The sequence below is a fragment of the Amphiura filiformis genome, chromosome 20 (assembly GCF_039555335.1).
Source record: "Amphiura filiformis chromosome 20, Afil_fr2py, whole genome shotgun sequence".
Lineage (NCBI taxonomy): Eukaryota > Metazoa > Echinodermata > Ophiuroidea > Amphilepidida > Amphiuridae > Amphiura > Amphiura filiformis.
The window spans coordinates 37,265,588-37,288,081 of NC_092647.1; the positions used below are offsets into that span (position 1 = coordinate 37,265,588).

At 35.0% G+C, this 22,494-nt stretch overlaps 1 protein-coding gene across 2 annotated transcripts; it reads right to left on the reverse strand.

Moving 5' to 3' along the window:
• Positions 1-5,920: 5,920 nt before the first annotated feature.
• Positions 5,921-21,664, reverse strand: LOC140142789 (carbohydrate sulfotransferase 11-like). 2 transcript variants are annotated; one of them, XM_072164789.1, is made up of 4 exons: positions 21,579-21,664; positions 10,159-10,334; positions 9,323-9,381; positions 5,921-8,131 (listed from the first exon to the last, which is right to left on the reverse strand). In XM_072164789.1, exons 2-4 carry the CDS (start codon positions 10,283-10,285, stop codon positions 7,265-7,267), a joined length of 1,053 nt encoding a protein of 350 aa, XP_072020890.1. In that variant the 5' UTR covers positions 10,286-10,334; positions 21,579-21,664; the 3' UTR covers positions 5,921-7,264. The 2 variants fall into 2 exon arrangements, with proteins under 2 accessions (XP_072020890.1, XP_072020891.1); XM_072164790.1 differs by having other exon boundaries at positions 21,559-21,658.
• Positions 21,665-22,494: the final 830 nt, after the last annotated feature.

The following is a 22,494-nucleotide window of genomic DNA, read 5'->3' on the forward strand; positions in this document are numbered from 1 at the left end:
TTTTTCGTCATAGCGCCCTCCTGAAAGGTCTGACACATAACAAACTATACATTTTTGGAATCCTCATGACCATACGAGTAATTTGATATATTACTTGCCATAATTGGGAGCATTCTGAAAATTTGACCCCCATAACCTGTACTTTGCATGTGCATCGTTGCCAGGAAGTGCAGTTTTGACCCCCTTAAAAATCCATACAGAGGATTAGAAAGTAGTTTTTCTTATTACTTGACTCAAGAGCAACTTGAAATATCAGGATAAATAATACAAATGGCTATAAAGTGATCAAAAATATAAAAAAATAACATACTAAAATTGGCATTTTGTACCGTATCCTGTATGCATGGTATGTTAGGCAAAAATGACTATTTTTGAAAGCGTCAACTTAATACTGAAACACAAAAATACAAAACAAATCTTATGTTCCTAGTAACATTAAACTACATTCTTTCAGATGCAAAAGACTAGAAATTCATATCTGGTGTACACCTAAAGTTATTAGGGGTCAAAATTTGCCGACTTTAAGTGCCATTTGTGGCTGAACCACTTTAGGGGTGGCCTAAAATTCTGTAGGGGTCTAGAAATTTCTCTTTTTTAAATTGCTCATAGACATTGGCATATGGTTAATCCATTCTGAACATAATTAGGACCTATAAGTGCACTGTGACATTATCATGGGTCCTTCAAAATCAAGATAATTTGATTGAACAGTACGAAGTGCTGATTTTGACCCCTCTGAAATCCCAACGAAATTCCGAAATCTATCTTTTATGGCATTAGGTATTTCAGACACAGCCAGTGAGTGACCACATTCAAAAAGAGGATCACAACTGATTAAATTAAGAAGAAAGTGCCCCTCAAAGAGAGCACTTTGTTCTTTGGACCCCTTAAATTCACAATTTTGGTCGAGGTCGCCAAACTTTGATTGCCCGCCATTCGCAAACGAAATGGAATTTGAATTTTTTTCTTGTGACCTCACCTAGGGATCCATGAAAGGTACCCCTGAGCCAAAGGAGAGCAAAATCCAAGAGGGTGGGTGTACACTCAATCTGTTTCGACATGGACTGACCCAGAACATGTTTTTATTTTGATGAATGAGGATCGTTTCTCAGATGCGAATTGTACAAAAACAAAATCAAACCAAAGCAGCCGTGAAGTCACCATAACCTAATTGAGATAACAGTGCAGATGAAGAATCTTTCAGTTATTAGCTTCAATAGCATTACTCTAATTAAAAGCCCATTCAGAGATTTGCTCATCCGGACGATCGTTAAAATCATCAAAATTCAGATTGTGGTACCTTTGTCATTGTCATAGATGTGCTAACATAGCCTGCGAGTAATCCAGCCGAAAGCCGTGTAATTTAAGACAAAGACATTTCACACTATAATTTAGATACTGACAGTATCTAAATTAGCTATATACGTGTATTTGAATGGGGCTTCTACTTCGTCAGTACTGCTGTTTTCTTCATTTTTTGCCAAATTTGTCTTTTCAAAAATACCAAATGACAATTTGATTGACTTATCCTACTTTTAAGCGATTTATAAACAATTTTAATTTTTTTACACTTGCGCTGGGATCACTGAATGGGTATTTAAGATCGTATCCCGAATACTTTATCCTCTAATAGTTGAGTCGATGAAATATGTATGCATATTCAAAATGTTGAAATACTTCATTCGAACGAGTTAGGCACCCTGGACTAAAATTCTACGCTCTTGGCTTCTCTGGAAAGCTGTTAGCATGGTAGAGGACTACTTCTCGAACCGCTTCAGCAAGGGTATACTAAATGTCAAGTGGTCCAGTCTGAAGTGGATCAATGCTTGTAGTGGATACCGGCTGCACCAACATCCACAACTCAAAATATTGGACTTGTCTGTATCTATCACACGGTTGGGGATAGTAAAACAAAATTCATATCGTTTATTCTCATTCTTAGTCAGTTAAATATCATTTTAATAACTAAACACTGTTTTATTTAGCAAAAATTGTATTTTTAAAACTTTTCTTTTTCTGAAATGAAAGAATCTTGTTCAACATTTTAGTTGCGCGTGCTGCGATCTCATATTATGTTATGATTTCATTTTGTGAAGAAATGAAAAAACTTGGACAAAGTAGTATGCAAAATGAAGGGGCAAATCTTCTCGTTCTATTGGTGGCATCAATGTAGCTTACATGCTTTTACAAGTAGAAGCCAAAATGTGGTACATCACCGATGTTTTAAATTCAGTTCATTTTGGAAAGCTTACTATCAACGGATTTCGTTAAAATTTTGGATCACCCAGTTGATGTGCCTTGATCACCTTCACACCAATGCTATAAAATCTTGGCTTGGGGTTGCCAAATTTGGTTCCACACCGGCTGTTCTTTACAGTCCTTATGGGCTATCCCTCCCAAAACTTTCTGACATCTATTTAGAAGCTCATACATTATCGTATGCAAGATGTCTCGTCAAAGCAGATAAACGAGTGATCCACGCTCTTCAATGTAAGATCACTCGGGAAGCAAAATTGAAGTATTTCGGGAGTAAACGATGGAGCGCTATCTACCTCACTGCCTGCGCAAACGTGGTCCAATATTCTGCTTCTGAAGAAATCAGGCCCAAATGGAAGGTGGTAAAGGAAAACATCAAAAGGGAACTTACGTGTGAAAAACAAAGGAAATAGATCAAAAACTATAGGTCACAGACATTCACCATCATTAACTTTTTTGTTCAGAATAACTAGGTTGATATAATGACATATTTTTTAAATCAAGAAAATATATATTTATTTTTTTTCCCATGCAAAAATTACATTTTAGCTCAAAATGGCCAAAATAGCACAAAAATATGGTTTTTGCCATTTTTTTATATTTTAGAGTTGTGCTATGACATTTTTATTGACCAGTGTTGGAAATCCATATGACATGTAACATCTACAATAGAAATGAAATTTCTACTCAATTTATTTTAAAGTTACAGCTATTTTAATATTTGACATTTTGGGCAAAATGGAAAAAAATCACGAAAAACACATTTTTAACCCCAAATAACTCCTAAATGAGTAAAGTAAAACGTGGGAACTTTTTGGATATTAATTCAGACATATATTTACTCTTGATTTGTTATGTTTTTATGTTCTGCCCAAGAGTGGACTACGGAAGTGAAAGATAAATGCCCATGTCCCATAGTCTAATACTGACGTATTTGCGCAACTGTTTCACATACTGACGTATTTGCGCGACGTATTTGTCATTTGAACGGCGAAAGTGACATTAGTCCTTTTCACATAGTGACGTATTTTATTTAATATTAATTTTTGCAGAATAAGTTATGTTCTGATAGTGATAAGTGAATTATATTGAAAATATGGTATAATTTGCATTACTGTTAACCTGGTTTTAATCGACAATAATATTTTAATCAAGATTATGCAGCAAATGAAAATCGCTAGATTTTCAAGTTCGATTTTCTCGAAATGCGTATTTTGCAAATACGTCAGTATGTGATACGGCCGACGATTTGTCTTGTGTCTGCAGCTTTAAAACGACACGATATCATGAGTCTTAAACATGAAACAAATTCATCAGAATCGTTTATAGACGTAATCCGTTCTCACTTGAGTAAATACTAGATTTTTATCTACCTCTGAATAAAGTACTTCGTCTTCAATATCAATGATGTCATTCTTCAAATGGTGGTAGTGACACACTTTCCATTCTCCACGTAGGACTATATAAATAGCAAAAACATGGTCTTATTTTGTTTTTTTGTATCAACTTACTAGTAAAGACATGTGTGCAACAAAATATTCAAACGGGTTTGTGAAGAACAGGTTTTTATTTTGATGAATGAGGATCGTTTCTCAGATGCTGAATGTATGAAAACAAAATCAAACCAAAGCAGCCGGGAAGTCACTATAACCAAATAGAGATAACAGGGGTATTGCAGATGAAGAATCTTTCAGTTATTAGCCTCAATATAATATAAGTCACTATTCAACAGCCGCGCATTAAGATCGTATCCCGAATACTTTATCCTCTGATAATTGAGTCGATGAAATATGTATGCATATACAAAATGAAGAAAATATTGGGTAATATCACACAGTGTCATTCACACCCTGTATTATAAATATTTTTCCATACAGCTCAATACTCCGTTGAAATCAATATTCTATTATTGACACAGATAAAGAAAGTTTACATATGCATTGTGTTATAGGACTTGCACCTGGAACTTAACTGAATGGGCTAAACGTGTTCCTTTATACCTATAAAGTATAATTGTAATTCTCAAAATTAAATATATCACAATTTTTACTTTGGATTTCAAAATCTTTACTTATAAAATGCAGTAAAAGATATCCACAGCAAGTTGCAAGGCCCCGCTAATTAGTGTATTGCTTTTCGAGTGAGTGTACTGGAAACAAAACCCTGGTTTTACCTGAAAACAAATCGATTTTTCTTGTAATAGAAATATCATATGGGGTACTAGAGCATGCACAAATCGTAATAATGTGTAGAATATAGAAACTCTGTGGTATCTCATATGTTAGTCATGGTATGCTTAGCCTGAGTCGCTCGTCCTATCTCGAACAAAATCGCGATGCGTAGCTGTTGAAAAACGAGAGGATTCGCTGTACTATCACGGCAATTTTTGACACGAAGATATAGGGATGATGACGATGTGTATCATACATAAAAGAGAATGTACCACGGACAACCATGCAGCGAATGGAATGACTATGTAAAGCATGTTTGGAAATTGAGAGGTTTTGTATATGTGATGCGATCAAGCAAAATCAGTCGGAACTCGGAAATATTGATTTTGAGATATAGCTAAACAAAGGTACTATTTCCTTTTGTTTCCTGTTGCTCATATCTTTGGAACTGGTCGTTCAATTCCAACTTTTTGCTATCCTATAAGAAACTGAAAATTTAATATTTCCGAGTTCCAACTGATTTTGCTTGATCGCATCACATATGACCAGAAATTTAGAATAATACAGAGGAGGGAAGCTTTATATGGTACAGTTCAATTTAAATGTTAACACCCGTCCTACTAAGGGGTAGGGGTGTTATCAACCCCACTCAAGTATTATAAAGATCCTGTAGTTGCAGTTGATATCGGAGCTAATTTTTAAGGGGATGTTTTTCATCAAGGGCGAGAGAAATTTAATAAGTATTGAATCAATTTATCTGTTACTAAGATATTAACGAGGTTGCAAATAAATTTCCAGACCTAACTGACTTATTTAGAAACGGTAAAGAACACAACATATACTATTTTTTCATATTTTATTCAATAGCTTTAACATGCACACATACTAAAAAAAATGTTAATAACGAATCGGAATCATGGAGTGAGGTCAATAAATTGCACTTAAATAAAATAAATAAAAAATAATAAATGTAGATATTTATATAGCGCTTTATGCCGTAAACAGCCTCAAAGCGCTTTACATTTATTTCTCCACCGTTATTAGAATATGTCGGAACCACGTTTGCTTCCTACAAATGGCGCAGGGTTCATCAGTACAACGACCTTGACTACCCCTAACAACTTCCCATTGCACCTGGGTGGGGTGAAGCAAGCGAGACAAAGCGCCTTGCCCAAGGGCGCAACACGGTGGCGGTACGGGGACTCGAACCCACGCACGTAAAGCAAGCTCTCAGATTAGACCAAGGCCGTAACCACTGAGCCACCGTGCCCTCAAAGCTTACCCAAGAATTATACAGTTCATTTTATTTTTAAATTAAACTATGTACATGAATATGTACATGAAGTTAGTTCAGTCGGTTCTTGGAGCAATTATCATGATTTTCCCATATTTTTATTATTTGTATACTAGTACCCGTTAATAGGACAATACCCGGAAAGCAGATACAGCAGTTAGAAAAACAATTATCAAGCACGAATCACATGGTTTTATTTATTTAAGCTCATATTAACCATAAAAAGGAATAAAAACAGCGAAATTGCCTGTGTCAATGACGTCATGGTTATTTGTGCTCAATTGGCGTCAACCTTCATTGCGTTACTGAGACGTCATTGCCACAGGCAATGTCGGTGCCCGGGAAATTTGAATATCGCGTGGTAAGAGACGGCTGTTTATATTTGTTTTAAGGTCAACAAGAGTTTGTTTATATAGGCCTAAAACCACGTGATTCGTGCTTGATAATTATTTGTCTAACAGATAAGGCATAATGTGGTAATTGTGGAGACTTCCTTTGAGCGTAAAATATACGGCCCATGTTTTTTTATGAATAATAAAATAGTAAACATCCGTTATTTTTACAGAAAATTTAATAAAAGCTGGGTTGCCAGCACTTTACGGATTACGGAAATCTAACATAGCTTTATTAACTTGCAAATTTCAAGTAGAATTTATGTGAAATATAAAATTAAATTCTTAATAAGTTTCATATGCTTCTTGTAGGAAAGTGCAAACATTATTTACGTCACATACAGGTAAAATGTATGGCGAAGTAGCGTAAAAACATTAACCTTTTCCACCTCGAGGTTTTTGATTTGAGTTTGTGTAGGGATTAGCGGCTTGGATTGCGAAACCGTACCTCAAAAATATATCAAATTGGCTAATTTTCCATTATTTCTGTATAGCACTATAGTAAAATTAATTTTTTTAGATTTATGACCAAACACCCCATCTATAAACCAGTTTATAACTCGGAGTAGGTAACAAGAGTAATTCGAACGGATGGTACACGCTGATAATCAATTTGCAGCCATTACCAAAACTTTTATAAGCATAGCATCCTCAAAAACACTTGTTCAACTGTATTAAGAACAATGACGCATTTCTAGGGTAAATACCATTTGCACAACAATAATATGTGCGTGAATGAATATAAAAATAAAAATTTACCTTTAATGCACTTTGATAAAAGCTTTTGATAAAAACACACGACCAAGATGAAGCAATTCCGATATTGGGAATGAAATAAGTGGAGATTGTTTCAACACTTCTGTTTAATTTTTCATCGTTTAGTAAAGCTTTATCCCACACCCAATGTCGGAGAATATAATAGGTAGAACAAAGGAAGAAGGATTACATAATAATATGGAGGAGGTGCAAACCTGGCTCGGTCAGGTAGCCTCCAAATGGTCAGGCAGTGTCCTATTGAATGACGGTCAACGTTGCGCCCAAACCTCAGATTTTTTGTCAATTGTTATAAGAAGTAAAACGAAATATTTCCAACATCCGATTCACTTCCCTTGATGTTATGTATAGAAAAGTGAACTATTTTAAAGTTTGTGTCAGCTTTTATCAAACTTCATTTCACTGTACCCAAATAATTCAAAGTCAAGCTTGTATTTTGCATATAATTTCTTCATATCAAGTCTAGGCACTTTAGAATAATATTCTTTGAGCACTTCTGGTTTAGAGCTATTCGTTGGACTACTTTGCTCTGCTTGTGGAAAATGAATAGTTTGGTCCTTTCCAATAAGCTTCAAAATATACTTTGCATCAGTTTCGAGTGTTTCAAATCTACCGATGACGTCATATTTAACGTCACAAGGAAAGCAGCTATCGTATACTGACTTCCAGTGTCTGTTGTCTGGTGCATTGGCTTCAAGTAGAAAACTTATAAACTTGGGAAATGTCAAAGAGGAGTTTTTAATTGACGTTTTGTCTTTAAATTTTGACGTTATCAATTTTCCTAATTTATTTTGCCACTTTTTGGCTCTGTCAAAAGTCGATCCTGGGTCCAGTTTATTTCTATATACAGACAAGACACGACTGTAAGGGTTACGTGTGAACATGAACTTCTTATAATGCCCAAAAATATACCGTCTCTGTTGCAGGGTATACTCCCCGAGCACGCGTAGTTTCTTCGAACCCGGACGATTAACAAAGTATTGTGACAGAGTCTTTCCAGGATGTAAAAAGCCATTTAACTGTAGAAACACCATCTTCCAACTTGTACAGGCAACTTTTGGTACAAAGCAATATATCAGTTGGTTTTTATCGTCCACAATAACGTTACGAGGCGGATCTATGGCCATGTTGAGATGCGTGAGTCGATTCGATGACAAGTAACATCCTCGTTCTAGGATTTGTTTTCTTCTCTTCTGAACATTTGTTTGTATTTGCATAAAATCGTCATTGTCAAAATGGTAACTCTGCAAAGCGAAACATGCGGTAACGTATTACTATTAGTAAAGATATCAATCATACTTCTAAAATGTAAAAATCTTTTAACCAGATAAATGCATTTCCCTTTCAAACAGCTTTCTTTCTGCGAACAGTGATTCTTAAAAGAAGTGAACCAAGTTACTAGCATTTCATGGCCGATGCTACACGTCAAGCAATTGCAAATAAACGGGCATCATATACACTGTAATATATTGATCAACACGTTGCGATTTACCGTGTCGAAAGCACTGCCCAATTAAATAAATACTAGAAAAACACCTTTGTAGTTGGAAATATACTTCATGATATTATTCTTTACTCTCATTAATGTTGTTATTGTGCTGTGTGCTTTTTATAAACATGTTGTAACTTTTCACCCAGGTTGTTTCTTTTCATTTGATAATTCAAAGATTTAACATCCTGTTACTCAATAAGTTTTGATATGAATTGCATATTGGACACAGGTGTTTTTTATAATGGGTGTGACAATAGAATGCTTCAGATTATCAGGAAAAACACCGGTATGAAGGTATGATACGTGTGAACAAGCACATGAGCATTTGTTTAGAAACCACGTCGGCACAGGTTCTAGAGAGCATGAAATGAATGAGTACTATGATTACCCGAGGAGAGAGTCACCGCAACGTCTTTTAATGTCTTATAAAGCATGGGCACCAAATTAGTACAATGCATTCCTGTATATTTGTCATACATGAAAAACGCCGGTAAATATTGTCCAGTTGAAGTATTCTGCGTTGTACTTTTCAGTACAAGGCAAAATAGCACGGTGCAAAAAAAGAAAAGAAAAGCGCAGTGATTTGTAGTGCGCTACGCACAGGCACAACGCTTAGACGTTGTGCCACAAGCCTCAGCACACTTTACAGGTTGTCGCTGACCACTACGCCCCACATCATTCCATAAACCATTTAACAACATATCATGGACTTTGCTGCTACAAGAGCAAACACCCTAGACATTCTACAAATAACCATGGCAACGAGACAATTAGCAGTAAATTCCATGTCCATGGGAATTTCAAGCTAATTCAATTAGTGCAATGAGGTACCTTAATATTACTTCCGAGGTACTTGCAGAGATTTAAAAATAACAACCCAGATAAAGGGATTGTGTAGTTTCTTACTACTACTTTAAAAAGTCCCTTTATTCTTCATACATACCTCGTTCGATTGACGAGCATTTATTTGCATATCATAAATAGTTTTCTCTATGAGCAAATCTGAAAAAAAAGATCAAAATATTAAAACTAAGGTAAGAATACGGTGGAATAATTAAAACAATTGCATTACTTTAGATATCCCTCAAACAAGTTGTTATATTTTACCAATGTTGATAGGGGCAATAACTCTATATGGCATTACTTATTGCGTTACATATCCCTCAAACAAGTTGTTATTTTGCCAATGATTTTGTTGATGGAGGGGGCAATAACTCTATTCAACCATATTCTTGCCAATAATGCTTACAGCACCTACATGACACCAATTACCGTGACTGTTATAAATTAATGGTTGACTGGCTGAAAAGGTTAATCTGATATAACTGACTCCACATCCGGGTCACCTGCTGCACCTGGATGTATATATTTAATTTATGTCACTTTGTCCTAACTTCCTTTTGTAAATTTATAAAATGTCTTTTGCCTCTCTCAACCGGTAATAGTTGTAATGTATTTATTCTGTATTTATTCTGTATAGGAGTATAAGTCCCCCTTTTATTATATACCACAATACCATTCAAATATACATATCAGAGTGGCTAATTCCCATGCACAAAAAAAGTTTTTTGTATATTGCTATTGACTATTTTCAAGTATTGATATACAGTCTGTCTCAAAACAAATTGTGCAAGTGGATCCCGTTGATTTTGACGAGAGTTATATCCTTTTGGGGGCCTTCGACTCTTCTTCTTTAACTGCTAATCTTAATTGCTTTGTACGTACACGGGTGCCCAATCTCAGGGGACAAAACTTTCATTGTCCAAAACAATAACTTACCTGGTTCTCTAGAGACATACGAATAATTGTCATCGAAGGTTCCGGGAGAGCTCACATAGAATAGAGTACATAGAACGAATCCCAATAAAACCATAAAAAGTCCGGCGAGATTGCATGATATTTTCATGGTAAACTGATACTCATTCTACGGTCGTTACTCATTCTTTCCCATTCTTCTGAAAGAACAATAAAAGATTTACTCATAGTCAGAATCGCCATATTTAGTCCACTGTATACTACTCTATCACTCCTGTACAATGAAATACGTGCTATAGATCTTAAACAAGAAAAGGACAGAAAAGTTGACCATTGATAACTGTCATCAAAGTTTAACACCTTGGTAGGAATCCGTCATGTGAAAAGTTCAAACCACTACATCAAGAAATTGCGCACAAGAAGAATCGTTAAACAAAAACATGATTTCGCCTCCCGTGTATTTTTGAAAATGTTTACAATACTACGCGTATAAATTTTTGTAAAGCTTTTCTAATTTTGATAAATGATATCAGACTTCAACTACAGCAAATGGTTCGACAGTAATTAATCAAGCTTCCTCTTGAGCCGCATGAATATAAATTGTTTGGCGCTGTTATATATTTAACGCTTTATAAATCAACGACAATTTGTCTTTCGGGATCACAAGTGATACGCAGACAATATTCTTTTAAATCCACCAGGATGTACGTAATATATCCAAAGATATCGTTTATATTATTTGACTTTGGCTGTGGTTCATTCATATCAGGGAGAAACCTATAGAGGCCCTACATGCCTTTATCGATTGGCTCCAAACAAAGGATTTGAACCGGTGTCCTTCACCGTAATCATGGCGCGGTGCAGTCCATTCAATCAAATGTTGTCATCAACCTATTTGATCGTAGTTCATGCATATGTTATGTGTGTGAAACGACCTGTCGCGGTAGATTGTAATCATGCTTTTGTTGAATGCATTTGAGTAGTCCGCCATATTTACGGTCGATACGTCATATGCACAGCCTCTATAAAATTGATTGGAAATTCTTAAAAGAATTCGGGGTTAACATTAATGCTAATCAGCCAGTATTACAATCAGACACTAACTCTTTTCATTATTCCTGCTTTCCTGAATATTCAGAATCCTAAAAGCATTGGTATGGCGATCCTAAGCTCAAAGTGCTAGCATTGCTCAGTTTGGCACACAAAACAAAACTAAACATTTGACAATAAAACACAGAATGTGCGCTAATACTAGACATGATAGATGTAGTACAGATTGCGTGGTTTGACAGTCGTTCATGTTTTACTGTACTAAACCAGACAATTGCATCCTATGAACTAATGTGGATGGTTTAATGTTATTTCATGGGTTCTATTAACAAAATGTCTCTGTTGAGATTTTTGCCAACAAGGAGAATGGATGTGATTAAGTCGTCAGACCTGATGGCAAAAGCTTAAGTAGTGAGTTAGTTTTTCATTGGATTTGCTTAGCAAAATGTTTGAATTATTTAATCTACAATCATACAAATGCATCTATTTACTGAAGAAGAATGATAGTGTTAAACAATTTAGCTAGTTTTAAACAATCGCTGAGATTACGATTTCATCGTCATTGGCAAATTCGTATAGTCGTTAAAGACTCGTACATTTCCTTTGTGTCAACTTGGGTCCATCCTTCATGTAATTATCTCGTGGAAGCTAAACCTAACCCTAATCTTAACCCCTAATCCTACCCTAACCCTAAATCCTAAACCTAACCCTAATTTCATCTAAAATCATATGAAGGAGTATCCTTAATTGGTCACACGAATTGCCACCACTTTCAAATTAGCAACTATAGCGTTTTTAAAACATCGCCCTTAAGCTTATACTAAAGTGGACTTAGAGTAGCCTGTAAGTAGCGTATTTTGAGATTGTTATTAACTCTGAATGATCTCGGAAAAGTGATATGGAGACTTAACGTGGAAAGTGTATACATTACCTCTATTCAACATAAGTTGATTTTATAGAATTTGCTGCCAATACTAATTACTATATCTTTCTTCTAACGTAAAACATGTTCTGATATAATTTGTTTTAGTGGTATTAGCAAACATTCCTGATAGATCATTTCATTCATTAACCTTACTACGTTAAAGCACTTTTCCTTCTCGCTAAATCCAATCATTCACGGCACTTTAGCTCAAAAGAGCCGCTCATAATTTTACTACCACTAAGTGTTAAGGGGGTACTACACGCCTGTGGTAAATTTGTGACTATTTTTGCATTTTTCTCAAAAATTAATAACACACTGGTAACAAAAGTTATGTATATTATTAGGGCAAGGAATCCAATTACTACACTGAAATTTCAGTGAATCAAAACAAGCGGTTCAGTAAATATGATAGGAAATGAGGTACATCCTAGCGGTACCTCATTTTCTATCACAAGTATCGAACCGCTTGTCTTGGGTCACTGAAATTCCAGTGTAGTAATTAGATTCCTTGCCCCTATAATATACATAACTTTTGTTACCAGCGTGTCATTAGTTTTTGAGAAAAATGCAAAAAATAGTCACAAATTTATTGAGGGGTGTAGAACCCCCTTAAGTTAGGGTCAAGCAATCTTCAAGGTGGTAATAACATGTGATGGAATTGGGCCATCTTTTAAAACGAAACACAATCATGATCCAAAGGATAAATTCAATGGGGTTTTCTGCAAATTGCAGCTTTGTAAATGCTGTTTACTATCCTATAAGAAACTGAAAATTTAGTATTTCCGAGTTCCGACTGATTTTTCTTGATTGCATCACATAATGGAACCTAATTAGGGACAGTTCAATATTTATGCCCTTTTTCTCCATTTAAAACTTAACATTCCCCCTCTAGTAAAATCTTCAGATTCCCTCTCACTTCATTTTATGGCTCCTATTAGCAAACTGTCTCTGTTAAGATTTTTACACACACAAAAGATGATAGTGTTAAACAGAAAATGAAATGCACCAATGATGTTTGAAATCACAACACGTTTTGTTGAGATTACGGGTTCATCTTCATTGGCAAACGTGAACTTACTATATATTTGTACATTTCCTTTGTTTCAATCTAAAACACGAAGAGGCATGTATTTATCGGGATTTAATTTTTTTTTCGAGCTGCTCGCACAATCACTCAAAATTTGTCTTAAACTTTGACGCTAAGAAACACCTCATAATTATTCAGTTAGATTACTTTGAGTAATTTGCCTAAATCTCATCCATCGAGTTATCATACTTGATGTGATCGGTTTTCATTCTGTGATGGAAAATCGCTTTATCCTAAAGGATGATATCGATGTTTTTCAGGTGATATCGTAAAAATACGAATTGAAAGAAGAAAGAGATATAACTTATATAAATATAGGTTGCATGGATGACGCCATTCGACTAATAAAGTCCTGAAAAATAACGGACTGTCTAGCAGTAGCTTTTGAAACAGCAGAATCGTGGCTCTTGTGTAGCCTCACCAAAAAGTCATTTGGGACCAATTCAAATTATCTAACGCACATGAATAATTATACAAGGGTAGGATAAGAGCATTAAAGTCATTTTGACTAAACCATATACCGTAAAACCTCGTCTACAAGCATATAGAGTGCTTCTGATGAAAGCTACATTAATCCAGGCGCCATTATGGAGTTTGAGCAAATACATTACGGATCCATGCATATACAAACCAGTATTATTTTAAGACCAATGTATTGTATTGTCATATTTACGCTTGTATCGAATTAATTGAGCTTTCATAAAAAAACACTATATATGCTTGTAGACGAGGTTTTACGGTATATCATAAGAGCTTTTTCTCAAAGGACATTTGAAAAATCTGATTTGAAGCAGAGCTAGCGAAGAAAAGCAATATTACTGAAATGTAGGTCGTATGCAGCTAAGAAGTTCGGAATCCTGAATTATCTCCCAAATGTGTTGGCACATTCTCTCACATTCTGCGCTTGTCTTCATTTTGACCAGTTTTTGCATCCATGATTTGTAAATTTAATACATGTCAGTGACCATTTACATTTGGAGCTTAAGACAAAGGCGTAAATCTGACATCATTCCCGTTGGGCATGGGAGTTACTTGCACAGACTTTTACACGCGTAACTAAAGATAGATTTAAAGCTCTGTACGATAATTTTCCTTCTTCTTTTGGCATAAAAACTTATGCCACCATCATTAAAGGACTCCACATGTACAGCTGCTTTTGTAGGCTATTTTTCTTACCTATACAAAGGGCTATTCCCGAAAATAGATGCAGACCACCTATTAATAGAGGAGTTCGGATTTCTAGTCGTGACTTTTGGAAATCCAAACTTTTAATGTGTCCAAAAGCTAAAATAACCGTCAGAAAAATAGTTCATGATCAGAAGTCCTCAATTTGAGAGCTCATTTTGGACATTTCCATGAAAATTTTCATTAATTTAATTGGATTTCCAAGCTTTTTCAAGTGACATTGGCAACTGGAACTCCAGTCGTTTTCAGAAAGCAGACTTGGAAATCCGGACATTTCTTTGAATGAAAAGTTACTCCTCTATCATGTCTATAGGGAGTTTTTTTATCTTATTTTCTGGAATGGCCTATTCAAGATATATGAGACGCGATACATTTGATATTTACAAATCTGCAATCCTTGATTAAAATATTTAGTTGCATCAAAACAACTTGTTGTCTTGGGATTTGATGTAGCCTAGAAAATGGTGAATACGTTTATCAAAGTTTTATGTAATAAACTACAATATTATGATTTAAAATTGTAAGTTCAATATTGTACAATATTATGATTGTTCGAAATATTACAGATTGTAAAGGTAAAGATTTTTCTATGTATTTCCGTTGTATTAAACTGCTTGGGTGGATTAATCTTTATATCATAATTATGATTATTATTATGGATTTGGTAAAATTAATTATTTGTACCTCAATACAGTATTCTATTACCTCCACAAACCATTATTCAAAATCGCGCACTGTGATTTGTTGAAACGCGTCACGTGAATAACCATTAATTAGCAATAAAGTGGCCAGGGCAACGAACTTTATGCTATTCTCGCATCACAGCGCACAGCAAAGCGCGATGCAGTGTATTAGCGTCGTTACGCATTCTACGCAAAGCATTACGCTTAATTACGCATTCTGCAATACTCGCTATCACTTACGCTTTGGCTACGCGTAGGCGCTCCACCTTTAGGTAAACAACTTGAAATATTTGGGCAAAAATGTGATATTTTCTCTTTAAATCGCACTATTCTGTGGTAATAGAATAGAAATAAAAGGTGCAGCACTACCCTTTACACGCAAATAATGTGTCCTCGGCAGTAAAAAACGTTTAAATAATTATTTCCATTTTTACTGCCTCGGACACATTATTTTCGTGTAAAGGATAATACATTACCCTTTATTTCTTAAATAGTTACTGTAGTAATAGTCGTTATTGTAGTATTAATATTCTTTTTAGGGACAGGTAAATTATTTGTCCGTGCCAATAGTGTCATACTCAGTGCAACAGAGAAACAGAGCCAAAACAGTCTTTATATGTTAAAGAGAAAATCCTGCATTAGGGCTTTAACAGATTTAAAACAATAACCTGAAAAGCACATGTCGTTAGCATGGTTAGTGATCTACAGTAACCCCGCAGACACCATGTTTATAAAGCGCATAATGTACACATCGCTGTCTGCAATAAGCACAGACACAAATTAAATGTGACTATTTGAAAATCAAAACAAGATCATGTCTGATGAATTTAATTGAATATTATAGTTCAAGTTGAAACGCAAACACCTCTCCTCGCTGGTACGCTAAAAATAATTATATGGCGAGTATGAGCACATTCATCACGATCGTTACAGAAGTTATACAATACCATAATTACCTAATTAAAACAATTAAGCTACTACAACAAAAATAAAGACATAGATGTACTGATACGAACATAGAAGTAAGGACTTTTATTATAAAAACCTCGATACTTTGGAATGCTTGTATTATATATTTCAATAGAAGAACGTGAACAATAAAAATCCAAAACACTGTGCAGCTGTTACTTTTCAACACAGTATTACCTAGTATTCGAATTAGTATCATATAAAGTGTCGCTTGTTTATTGTAGAAATTCGTCGGATTGGTCGTATCTCTCGCAATATTATAGTTTGCATGTCTTTTGATTCGCCAGATATCTGATCTACTCATCTGTTACTGTACAAAATGTTTTTTTAGTATTTTATTTATGTATTGTATCGCTGGTTCTCCATTGGTTTTTAGTTCTTGAAGGTCATTTCCACCTTCGAATATTTTGAATATCTAATTTGTATCCGGCCTTGTATCAATGTTAGAATTGAATCAAGATGCCATAAACCTTGACACGGTAGATTAGATTTGCTGTATAATCCAAATAATCATTCCAGAAGAATAACAAATAAAAAACATGAGTATTGCATAGTAATATTCTCCTATGATTACGACTGCACTGTGTTAATCTCATTATCCCCATGTGGTCAGATTAGATGGACAAGGACATCTACAAGGTCAGCCATGGTATGCACATGTATAATGTACATGCGCCTTATCCTTTACTATGGGAGGTATGTTTCTGGCTTCTTTTAATTTCAAATGAATACGGTAAAATATTTATATGCTCTATCCAAATCTAACAGGAGAAACAACTCTAGTCATATATAATTTAGATCCAAATTATATTGGCGGTTTCAAGCCGGATATAAATGTGGTTTCCTCATGTGTAAAGTTTCCCATTAGATCACCATAATATGCTGTACAGCCAAGGTCAAAATGGGACTGATAAATCCATCAGTTAATGCTTCATTACAAACAAATACTACACGCGAATTACTCTGCCGCAGCCAAATTAACAACTGGATAATTCAATAGTAATTAGAACATGCAAGTCTACGTAAAAAAAGTTAGCAGAATAAGTGAAGACCGATTTAGCATGTCAAAAGATCTGAATCTTTTAAAACCAAATAAACCTGATTATTTAAGATAAATTTCAATAAAACCACGTTATTTTAATCAGTATTATCAGCCACCAAGCTATATATTACAAAGCAAGTCATTTGCAGTCAGTGACTTGAAACTGAATGATGAATTATTTAATAGGGAAGCAGATACTGTAGCAATAAAACAATGACTTATCTGTATACGGATGTAATGCAACATAATGTAAATATGTAGGAGTAGGATACGTTATGGCTAACATAAGTGAGATATTGTACAAACCAGGCAAACGAATATGAAACACAAACGGGTCATTCAGATGCAATCCAAGTATAATCGATCTCGCGCGTCGAACAATATTAATATTCATAAAGTGTGAGAAAAAATAATGATTTTAGAGACGTAATTATATTATGCTTTTCATTAAAAATACATTGCTAAAATTGTGTCTTATAATTGACTTGGCCTTCCGTTTAGTTTATTTTGCTCATATTCCCATTGGTTAAATGGCTCATATTGTTAATTATACAAGCCACAAATAGAGAGTAATTTTAAATAAATTAGACGACGGTATGATTAACAAACTCTCCTGATCGATGTTGCTTCTCCAGGAAGTTAACTTTAATTTTCGAGTGAGGAAAATTTGTTATGAAGTAGACAAGAAAATACACAAAATCAGGTATGCTATACCTTATCAATATCAGTGACTTGGAAATCATTGAATAAGTAGTTATTGTAACCATTTTGTCCCTTAAGATCTCCATCTTCATTTTCAATTTTCTTTAAGGTGTGTTCCATTTTTCTTTTCTTCTTTCTCCGTTTCCTTTGAACTTTTTTTCTTATTGAGTTAACAACGCTCTCCTTTGCCTTTCATACGTTTGTGTGTGCATACACCTGTACCGTATTGGCTTGTTTTTCTTATCTCATCGCCGTTTACTTATATTAATGTATATATTTACGCTCGAATGTATCATTAATCATTAGTTGTTGTTGTTTTTTTAATTTGATGTAACTAAGTAATTAGTATGACTCTTAAACTTGTGCTGCAACAGAATGTTTAAATGAAAATAATGTACAAGAAGCCAGACATTCCAAACAGTGGCCAATATCTCCGAACACTAATACCTCTAGTGTATCAAATTATTCACTTTATTTCGTCTTTTTTAACTTAAAAAAAATTTGAGAGAAACAAACTTGATAATGGTGTAATCAGTGAACATTTTAGTAAACTAGCACCATTAATATAATTATCATTTCTGCTTCATTTTATTTTGCTTCCGGGTACATATAATTCAGGGCTCCCATGTATAACAACCTGTGAAGCTGTAACGGTATACCGTGAATGCGTATTGTGAATATGTCTAAGAGCATCACAATGTAATCAATGTAAAAATCTGTACTGTAAAAAGAATAACGTTTCTAATTAAGCACCTTTAGTAAACAATAAAGTAGAAATAATTGGCTGATACAAATTGTGAATAGTGCAATAATGTTACAAAAGCAGATGTACTTACCAGTGAAATTTGTTTATATAATAGCTTTGTCAATAGAATAATAATCTCCGGGAAACCCAAATATTTTGCCAGGGGGGATGGTCCATACAATCACCCCCCCCATGTTGATGTCTGTATGTGGGTTTCTGACCAAATTAACCTCATTTTGGCCATTTTAGCCCCCAAAGTGAAAATTTTTCACGCTTCGCGCTACTTTATTCCACTTTTCCACCATATTTCATCAATTTAGCTTCGATATGGCTTCGCGCGCATTTGAACCATTAACTTATTCTGTCGCTAAAAGTTGCTTCATACGCTTATAGGTCTCCGTATCGGTATAATTGTAATTTTGTAAATGCACTAAAACCATTTCAACAATGTATCAAATTTTATCTAAGCACAATACGTTTATAGGTCTCCGTATCGGTATAATTGTAATTTTGTAAATGCATTAAAATCATTTCAACAATGTATCCACATGCATCTAAGCTCAATACGTTTATTGGTCTCCATATTGTTTATAGTAATTGTAATTTTGTACATGCACTAAAACCATTTCAACAATGTATCAAATTTTATGTAAGCACAATACGCTTATAGGTCTCCATATCGGTTCTAATTGTAATATTGTAAATGAGAAGCTTCTGTAAGAACCTACCATTGGAACCAACATTGGACAGAGAGCGTATAAAAAATCAAATATAGGACATTGCTGCTTATTCAAACTATATATTAGGCTATAGGGGAAAGTGGGGTAATCCCGGGCACCTTTCGTTAAGGCTACACAGGTACAAGATTAAATATAGTTCATCAGTGAAAATCATATCAATGCAAAGTAGGAGTAATGTTCTAACTAGTAACCAGTTTTTAATAACTCAACATCTATAGTTAATAAGTTATAATTAAAAAACAAAATGAAAAAAAATGATGGGGTAATGCCGGACACGGGGTAATCTCGGACACATGATTGTTGCTAAGATGGAAAGTGGAGTAGGATGATAATCCCCTGAATGTATTAGGTACTTCTGTTACCTCAAGCATGCAACTATGGGGGCTGTTGTTGTTGTCTATATTTTCGAAATAACAGGTGTCCGGCATTACCCCATCTGTATAGAGACGCATGTGTGTCCGGGATTACCCCTCACGGTCTCGATTTATTTTTTCAGTGCTTGTTCTACTAATCCATTTTAAGATACCAGAATTCATACATCCAGCTAACAATCAAGTATCAAACATAATTTTCAGCCATAGGCCTACTTAATCTGTGTCCCTTGTCGCTTTAACTGTCACCCAGCTAATAAATCACTGTTCAGATAAAAAGTCAAAATGACAATTTCTGTTTTTCGTAATTTTCACAAAGAAAGACGAGACCCAAAGCGCTGGTAGTAGTACACGTGAGGTACACCTTGAGGTAGCTAATGCCCTAAGGTAGTATAATAGTGCCATCCTTCTCCTTTTAGCTGCAATCGACGTGTCCGGGATTCCCCACAGTCCGGCATTACCCCACTTTCCCCTACATTTACAGCAGCAAGCATATGATAGACAAATCACCATGTAACACTACACGGTGTACTGGACGTTGCTATAGGAACCAGGGTATTATTTCTCCTAATTACCTCCTGGCAATATACATCAGAAAGCATTAAGTATAATTATGAGTTATACTTGATCATTTCATTTACGGAGTGTCAGCAAGATATGACAACACTCGCTAAGTATTATTTCACGAAATCGCATGTGTATAATAAATTATGATGATTAATTTGTTTGGGCAAAAATAACATAAATACATTCACGTATAGCTCAGTGTGTATCTATTTCCTTTCAAAACATCTGTTAAAATATTAACCAACGCATGTTCTCATCATTGATGGTTTGGTGGACTGTCATGTTACATGGATGTAAGCGTGATCCTAAAAATGCCTGTTACAGCGACCCAAACTAATTGCAAGACCTCTTCTACATTGAGGCTGGCTTCCCCTTTTAAAGGGAATTTTTATTGCACATGGAAACGTCTGTCATAATTATAACATTTGCTGAGGAGAACGCCCACAATATTTTTCAAAATTCTGTTTTTACATGATTATATTGTAGTTTGTTAAACTAATATACCCTGCAAAAATCAAGACTGTATGTGCTGTAGTTTTGTCAAAATCCGAGATTTTGAATAAAACGCAGGAACCGTCGTTTTTAATCATCCACGATATTATGCAAATTAAAAGTAACGGTATTATATACGAAGGTAATACAATTGTTTTTGATGTCACGTAACGACCAGGAGGAAGGGGCAGATGGCATCTTTGGCTTCCTTCGACATTTGCGTTGTACAACTCGTCTTAACGCAATTAAGACCACAATTCATGTACATGTTCACGCATATTTGTTCCAATAGAGTTACTTTCAGAGTTGGCCAGCGAGACGATTTTGCAATTTGCAACCTTGAACATTTGGTTTGGCAAGCTAGTGTTGCTTTGAGAATAATTTTATTATCTGACGAGTTTTGAATATTGCCCCAATGTTACTGTTAATAATGGTAAAATAGATACATTCTAAGCTTTTCACTACCAAAAATGCTAAACACGAACTGTGCACTCTGTAACATTCTTACAAAGTACAATGTTGGTTTTCCATTGTGTGCAATACCAAGGACGATTTCTTGAAATCTACACGTATGTATTCCATAATATATGAATCAATTCCAAATGATATTTACTTAGTATTTTTTATTAGTATTCCACGTGTTTATTTATTTTGCGTAGGATGAAAATCTTTTGAGGTGATAAAAGACTTTGATGAACAGTATTAGAATATCGAATTACAAGTCGACATTACACTTCAAGGTGACAATAACAACAAAATCTATATCGGTTAAAAAAATGCATGTCAAGATGATAGTAGAATATATGAGTTAAATACGTATAGTTAGTGATTATAGTAATTATTAATATGACATAATAATATCTTACGTTCTTTGTATCAGTCTTACCAAAGAGACAAGCAACCGTATATCCATATATTCACTTGCAGTATATGTCAGAGCACAACAGCAGCGTAAATTCATCCACGCACGTTACAACAGAATCGTTTCACAAGCTTTAGCTCTATTAATCATCCTAGCTCATCCTTTAGTCCAAATTGCAGTTGAAATGGCATCCCAAGACGGTTGCCATAGTAAATGCATCATTTACTCAAGTGTACAATTCATTAGTGGTGAAAGTCGTATGCATAGAGATGTCATTTTAGTTCACGATTGGTATGGTCTTATAGTGTCTCATACACTCGCAATTTATGGTATTATGTGGATGCCCAATTGCGTATGGATGAGTTTGAGTGACAAATCATGAAAACAGCGCCACGCAGAGACATACGTGAATATTATCTCAATACACTCAAAAGGGCATTTCGTGATCCACAGCCTCATAGCCCCACTTTAAAAAAATGTTGAGATTTTTATACCACTGCAAACCTCTGGCTACATAATGTTTATGTAACATGATGCAGTCATGTCTACAGTAGAATTCAATTCGACCTTTGCAGGACTTAAACCCCACATAGGGCCTGCACTTTGGCTCGTTTTTTTGCAGGTTTACATGGTCCAATAATCACAAGATGACTGACATGTGGTAACAAAGGAAGCAGTCACTGCAATTTGATTATGTCCCATATGATTGGCCATTCAAGACACCCCTGTGAATATACTATAGCGGCCTTTTCAAAATATAATACCTGTTTGCTTGACTGTATTGACAATACCCGGGAACAATACACACAGTATATGCATTGGACAAACTTTTTACAATAAGCATGATAAGTGATGATGTGACCTCCAGATTTATACATCGTTCGTCTCGCACACTGACAACATTTGATTGAATGGTCTGTAGGCTACTGCGCCGTGATTA

What these genes read in the sequence shown, in the direction of transcription:
- LOC140142789 (XM_072164789.1), bottom strand. Translation starts at nt 10,285, where the DNA reads ATGAAAATATCATGCAATCTCGCCGGACTTTTTATGGTTTTATTGGGA. An exon ending in GTATGTCTCTAGAGAACCAG is followed by an intron (nt 9,382 to 10,158) that starts GTAAGTTATTGT and finishes CTTTTTTTTCAG; the next exon opens with ATTTGCTCATAGAGAAAACT. An exon ending in ATGCTCGTCAATCGAACGAG is followed by an intron (nt 8,132 to 9,322) that starts GTATGTATGAAG and finishes TTCGCTTTGCAG; the next exon opens with AGTTACCATTTTGACAATGA.